Below are 6,217 nucleotides of genomic sequence, written 5' to 3' on the forward strand. Positions count from 1 at the left end.
GTGCTTGTTATCACATAGACAGGTGGGCCCAGATATATATCATATTAGACGGGTGGGCCGACGAATTAATATTATTTTGTAGACGGGTGGGCCGAGGGAGTGGTAAAAGATGTATTATATACAGGTGGGCCGATGGGAGACATATATTGCATAGATGGGTAGGCCGACGTGGGGGTATATAAGATAGACGGGTGGGCCCAGGAGAATGATAATTGTAGACATGATGGAGCTCAGCTAGTTGTATATCATCCAAATCAAAGGAGGTGATTATTCAAAGTCATCTAATGATGTGGTATGGCACGGAGCTTTGCAAAGGGGTGAAGTGGAAACTCGAGCGAAGTGTACCGAGTTCCAAGACCCGGGTCTCGACAAACAAATATGTGATGTCCAGCACACTTCCGATCATCTGGTATCTCATTGAGCAATGGATGATAATAGATATTTGAAAGCCAACATCATCCAAGCCTACCAAATGCCAAATGCCAAGTTCCGACCACTGAAAATTGAGTGAAGTGTACCAATATCTGAGCCCCAACTATCGAATCCCGAAAATCGACCATCGAGTCCCGACTACTGAGTCATGAAACCCGACGCCTGACCATTGAATCCCGACAATCGAGTATCGAGTCCCGACCAACGAGTCCCGTATATCGAGTCCCGACCATCGAGACCCGAGACCCGACGCCCGAGACCCGAGACCCGAGATTCGAGACAAGTTCCAACTATGGTGTCCTGGGTATCAAAATCGAGTGAAGTGTACCGAGATCCGAGGCCTGGGTCTCGACAAACGAGTATCTGACATCCAACAGACTTCCAATCATGTGGTATTTCATTGAGCAATAGATGATAAGAGAAATAGATCTTTGAAAGCTCAGATCATCCAAGGCTCCCTTATCTGATCCTCTCAATCTCCACCCCCTTTAACACCAAAGTGCGGACATTCAGGATTCAGCTTCTGATCTCACAAGATCAATTCAATCATGGATGTTTCTTCCACTTCTGATGATGAAATAACCCTCTTGCGCACTTGGGCCCTGACTGTCACTCATGTGGCATGTGATTATATGGAACAGAAATTCAATGCAGAGAAGACAGGAGGAGACCCAGTTATACCTTCTCCAAACCTAGACACTGATCTGGTGATGGCTTGTGATCGAATTGGTTGATGGCTCATAAAGGCATATAAAAATCCCAGTGAGTCTTCCTGCAGATTCGGAAAATTCGTTTTATCAGTCAAATTGCTTCATCACAGTTCAGATGCCGATTGATATTGCAAGATATAGCAAATTGATCTCCCCAAAGGACACGGGGCGTAATGAAGAGAGAGAGGAAAAGTTGCTTGAGAGGTGTCCTCCTGGCCATGAGGGCACAAAGTTGATCGACATACCCGCGACAATTCTTGATGCATCCGGTGCCATCATCGCATGGTACCTCCCAGACGCCTTGACCGATGCCACCCAGGTGTGTTATATATATTGTGACTGGATGGATATTGAACATCAAATGGTACGTACAGAATGAAATTTGGGCGGCCTCGGATTTGCTAGCTCCCATGCTCGAACAAAGCATAAAGCTCGATGGGATTTAGCGGACTAATCAACAGTGGTTCACACCAAGCTCGGAAAATGATGTCCTAACTCCCTGGATGCGTTAATTTATCTCCGGCATGGTTTCAGCAGGGGCACGAGGTAGGATCTGATGAGATGGCGATCTCGGTAGTTAAACTCACCAATCCCATAGAATCAGTCCGATCCGGAGGTATCTGCATCATTGAAGGGACCATCCTCCGAGAACATCCTCAAAGCCATTGCGAAGGCCAGCAGCCATTGCCACAGCGGCACTCAGGGTGATGCATCCTGAGCAGTACTGGGCAGGGTTGCAAGCCTTTGCGAGCCTCGGAGAAAAGGCACGAAGCAAGGAACTGCCGAAGATGTCAGAGACTCTCCAGTACTGGGCAACGGTGTTTAACAGCCTCACCATCATATGCAATCAGGAAACCCCGAATCATCGAGACCCCTCATCGATTTCCGAATGCTTCGATATTCTCACTAGCGTGGGGAATTATTCTAATGCTCGGATGAGTATGCCAAGCCTGCAGCTGGAGTTAAGGTACGATCCGGGGTGCATGATTGCATTTTCGGGAAGGATTGTCAGACACGCGGTTCATGCAGTGGAAGGGGATCGAATTGCCTGGGCATGGTATATGAGGGATGCTGTTCATGTTTATGCTGGGATTCCGTCGTGTGGATGGGCAAGGTTGGATTGGAAGAAGTAGAAAGGTAGTTACCCGTTTTAGTACCCACCTTCAAATACATGATACTAGATGTCAGGCACTCCATACTCAACATTCGGGTTTCGGGTCTTGATAGTCGGGACTCGATATTCGATTTCACCGACTACTGAGTACCGGGTTTCGGGTTTCGGTACACGGTACCCGGTACTTGATAGTCGGGACTCGATATTCGATTTCACCGACTACCGAGTACCGGGTTTCGGGTTTCGGTACACGGTACCCGGTACTTGATAGTCGGTGAAATCGAATATCGAGTCCCGACTATCAAGTACCGGGTTTCGGGGTTCGGTACACGGTACCTGGTACTCGGTGATTCAAGAAAACAACTCCCAAAATTGATGAGTGTCATGTTTTGAGTGTCGAATCTCGGGCTTCGGGCTTCGTGTTTCGGGTCTTGATAATAGGGACTCGATACTCGATGGTCGGCACTCACATCTCGGGCTTCAGGAGTTGATTGTTGGGACTCGGGTTTCAAGACTCGGTAGTTGGGACTCGATAGTGCGGATTCGGGTTTCAAGACTCGGTACCCGGTACTCGGGTTTCGGTACTCGGTGATTCAAGAAAGTGTCGTGGTGTTTGGAGTTTTGATTTGTTTCGTGTCGAATCTCGGGCTTCGGGCTGCTTGGGTTTTGGGTCTCGATATTGGGGACTCGATACTCGATGGTCGGCACTCAAATCTCGGGCTTCAGGAGTTGATTGTCAGGACTCGGGTTTCAAGACTCGATTGTCGGGACTCGATGGTTGGGACTCGATGGTTGGGACTCGATAGTCAGGCTGTGGGACTCGATTGTCAGGACTCGGTGGGGACTCAAAACTCGCAACTCATAGCAATGTTCGAGTTTCAAGTCTCGTCTCGAATCTTGGGCTTCGGGACTGGATATCCGGGACTCTATGTTTGGGACTCAATATTTGGAACTCAAGATATCTGGATCTCGATGCTCAATATTTGGTATGCAGGACTCAGCATATAGCAATAGGTCAGATATTCGAAAGTCAGTATGTAATTTTCAGTACTTATTTCATCATGTACAGAATTTAGACTTCAACATTCTGAACTGAAGGACTAGAACTACTCTGGTCCCCTTGGGTTCAATTTGGTTAGGACGGCGGTGTACATCTGAATCTCTGCCATCTTTTCACGGATGCCAGCTTGTTGATCCTCAATCACTGTCAGGAGACGTTCCCTCATCCACCTCAGTGCCTTCAGCGTTGCAAGCGAGCTTTCATCCACCTGCTCGGGAACAACAAGACGTTCGTCCTCAACGCCAGACTAGAAAGGATTAGTCATCACTCAAGGAAATTCTGTAAAAGTCTTACTAGCCAATGCTGGTAGTGACAGACACAATTAGCGAATACCTGATCCCATGGCCATAATTCGTTCGGGATGGCAGTTGATCCGGTCCACCATGGAGTACCATAGGTGGATACAATGCGGGAGGGATCCCCCAGATCTGCAACGTCTTGAAACTGGCATAGGTGGGATGAAAAGATGTGGTCCGGAACCATGTTCCAGGTGAGCTCGGGAATCAACTGAAGAATATGAGCAACCGGGCTCGGAACAACCGAAATGATGTTCCTTGCAGCTGAGTACTGCAGGATGGGAGTCACAAAAGTCTGTTGGAAATGTCAGCATTGACCACCACAGTCATCAGCCTCTTACAGCTATCTCCCATTGCAGCCCGGCTTTAAAGTGCGTGATCCGAGTAGCAGATGGCTCCTGGGTGTGGGCAGCCTCCATCTGATATTGAGAGATGGATGCTCGGATGCGAGATGCAGCCATTGACATTGTAGCTGCAATATCTGCCTGAGTGAGTGTGAGGGGTCGGAACCCATTGCTGGAAGTCTGAGAATTAGAAGGGGATGTTGGGGGAGTATGCAATACAGACATGGTTAATGCAGGATTATGAAGCTGGAAATGACAATGACAATGGCAGTTGGTTCGGAGGTCAAGATATGAGCCACTGGTTGATTGATAAAAATTTTCAAACTCCGACATGGGTCGACCCGGCCAATTCCCGGGACTAAAATGTTTGGGTCAAAGTAGCTGTTTCATATCGTTGGCAAAAAAATTTCATTCATCTTGAGCATCTATAAACCCGGTCTTCAGGTCTTGAAATGCTGCCTGGGCATCCTGTGCCAGCAATGAATACATTTGGGATTGCCTTCCTGAGTAGCATGCATGACCCGGAAGGTGTGTCACCAATGATTCCGCATCCTGTCACCCCATTGGGTTGCTTTCCACAAGAAAAAGTTACATGTCCAATCCATCTCCAATTGGACCAACATCATTTCTTCCTTCCATCGATCCCGTAGTGCCTTTGCCCGGAGCCAATGAACTCGGTAAACTTCGGATGACTCCGTCAGCTGAGCGCGGGACACATCAAGCATGCCCGAACTCACATTCCTCATTCCACGAGTGATCGGGACCCCCAAGGTCGACTTCGACTGACCAGAACCAAGCGAGGGACTCGTTTCGCTGACCTCGGGCATTTGGATCGCCGACGGCAGTGCTGATTTTGAGTTGCTCTCGAAGCAGGGGTTTGTATTTCTGAACCTGGTCTTGCCCTGGCTCCAGTTGCATCATTTGCTTCCTCGTCTTCGTATATATACTGGCATGGAGGGACACTGCCTGCTGCACCGACGTCACCTGGGACCAAGCTCGAGTTTTCAGGGCCTGGGATTTGGCTTGCCTAACTGTTGTTCGAAACAGAATCGCCTTGTTGCACAAGTGAATTCGGAGGTTGTGAAGGGAGTCATTGGCCTGCCCTTCACGAAGAGACATCTCCAGCGGAATGAGATCGTCTGCCATACAGCGTCTGCATCGATCTACCCCGAGGTTTTGATGGCAATGGGATTACAGTGAGCTCAGGGGAGTTTGCCCATGTGTCAGATGTCTCGGTGAAGTCTGCCAAGTCATCATTGAGATCATCAAGAATGTCCAAGTACAAGTCTTCAGGATCTTCATCTGCATCAAATCCCTCTCCGAGATGCGTAATAGCAGACCGAGTGAATCCATCTATCTGGCCTTGGAGACGATCGCGTTGCCGGGCGATGTCTAACTTCTGTGTCTCGGTAGTTCTTCTACCAATTCTTCGGACCTCGATGAGCAATGCGATTTGAGCCTCTTCAATCGCCAACCCCATTGATATCCATGTCGCCACAGACCTGCGAGCAGGTGCTGCATTTCGGGCATTACCCTCCTCTAGTAGCCTAAGCTCGATCTCCTTTTTGCTCGGTGCTGAATGCAAAATTAATTCAGACTTTGATGGAGACAAAGTCAACTAACCCTTCTTGATATTAATCTCATATACATCCATAGCCGCAGGATTATTTATTCTGCTGGACTGAGCGATCCTCTCGCTGGCTAGCCACTCTGTCTTTGAATCGCCGGGTGCTGCTTCATTGAGTATGTCGAAAGCCTTTTCACTTTCGGCAATGCCATTCTTCGCCTGCTTGTATTTTCGGCAAAGGGTCCTTTTCATGCGGATCATCTTGCAGAAATTGGAATCATTCATCTGATAATCGAGACATTCCTTTCGAATGTGGGGATGACATTCCCTGAGCAGCAGGGAAATCAGGTTGAGACAGTGACCATAGGGTCTCCATGATCTCTCCATCAATCCGACCGATGCCTTCGATAAAATTCGACGCATATCGGACATAGCAGCTGTCCTGATGTCCGTGGATGTGGCCACAACCCGATTCCAGGAATGATGGTCAATTCTGGAACCATTTCGAGAAATCGGCTTCGATCCACCCAAACCCGAAAGTGCTTGTTGTATTGACAGTTGATATCATAGAAGGTGACCGCCCTGGTGATGCCTTCCATGTTGTGCCGGGCAGCCCTCAAAGGGCATAGTCCATGTTCATTTGTCTGCGAATGATGCATGGTTAACTCGTGAATATCGAATGGCTGGGTCGGCT

General features: G+C 48.5%; 4 protein-coding genes across 4 annotated transcripts; 1 reads left to right on the forward strand and 3 right to left on the reverse strand.

Moving 5' to 3' along the window:
- Nucleotides 1–1,257: 1,257 nt before the first annotated feature.
- Nucleotides 1,258–2,524, forward strand: DFJ58DRAFT_844469 (uncharacterized protein; the record flags this gene model as incomplete). The annotated part of the gene is made up of 5 exons (XM_041393083.1): nt 1,258–1,461; nt 1,741–1,758; nt 1,805–2,109; nt 2,172–2,199; nt 2,324–2,524. The coding sequence occupies 5 exons, from the start codon at nt 1,258–1,260 to the stop codon at nt 2,522–2,524; spliced, it is 756 nt and encodes a 251-aa protein (XP_041240216.1).
- Nucleotides 2,525–3,322: 798 nt separating this feature from the next.
- On the reverse strand, nt 3,323–4,251 carry DFJ58DRAFT_747985 (uncharacterized protein). Its single transcript, XM_041387568.1, has 3 exons — nt 3,954–4,251; nt 3,611–3,907; nt 3,323–3,563 (listed from the first exon to the last, which is right to left on the reverse strand). Exons 1-3 carry the CDS (start codon nt 4,179–4,181, stop codon nt 3,363–3,365), a joined length of 726 nt encoding a protein of 241 aa, XP_041240217.1. The 5' UTR covers nt 4,182–4,251; the 3' UTR covers nt 3,323–3,362.
- A 238-nt stretch (nt 4,252–4,489) lies between these two features.
- On the reverse strand, nt 4,490–4,681 carry DFJ58DRAFT_665500 (uncharacterized protein; the record flags this gene model as incomplete). Its single annotated transcript, XM_041382506.1, has 1 exon — nt 4,490–4,681. One exon carries the CDS (start codon nt 4,679–4,681, stop codon nt 4,490–4,492), a length of 192 nt encoding a protein of 63 aa, XP_041240218.1.
- Nucleotides 4,682–5,343: 662 nt separating this feature from the next.
- Nucleotides 5,344–5,808, reverse strand: DFJ58DRAFT_620813 (uncharacterized protein; the record flags this gene model as incomplete). Its single annotated transcript, XM_041381034.1, has 2 exons — nt 5,344–5,531; nt 5,580–5,808. Coding segments are annotated over 2 exons (417 nt in total), but the record flags the coding sequence as incomplete, so codon positions are not given.
- Between the last annotated feature and the right edge of the window lie 409 nt (nt 5,809–6,217).

This window comes from Suillus subalutaceus, assembly GCF_016647625.1.
Source record: "Suillus subalutaceus strain FC151 chromosome Unknown DFJ58scaffold_111, whole genome shotgun sequence".
In the NCBI taxonomy this organism is placed as follows: Eukaryota; Fungi; Basidiomycota; class Agaricomycetes; order Boletales; family Suillaceae; genus Suillus; species Suillus subalutaceus.

Bases quoted from the DNA above. Each gene is read 5' to 3' on its own strand.
- DFJ58DRAFT_747985 (XM_041387568.1), bottom strand. From the start codon at position 4,181: ATGTCTGTATTGCATACTCCCCCAACATCCCCTTCTAATTCTCAGACT. The intron at 3,908-3,953 runs GTAAGAGGCTGA...CATTTCCAACAG, and splicing joins GGCTGCAATGGGAGATAGCT to ACTTTTGTGACTCCCATCCT. The intron at 3,564-3,610 runs GTAAGACTTTTA...AATCCTTTCTAG, and splicing joins GTCACTACCAGCATTGGCTA to TCTGGCGTTGAGGACGAACG.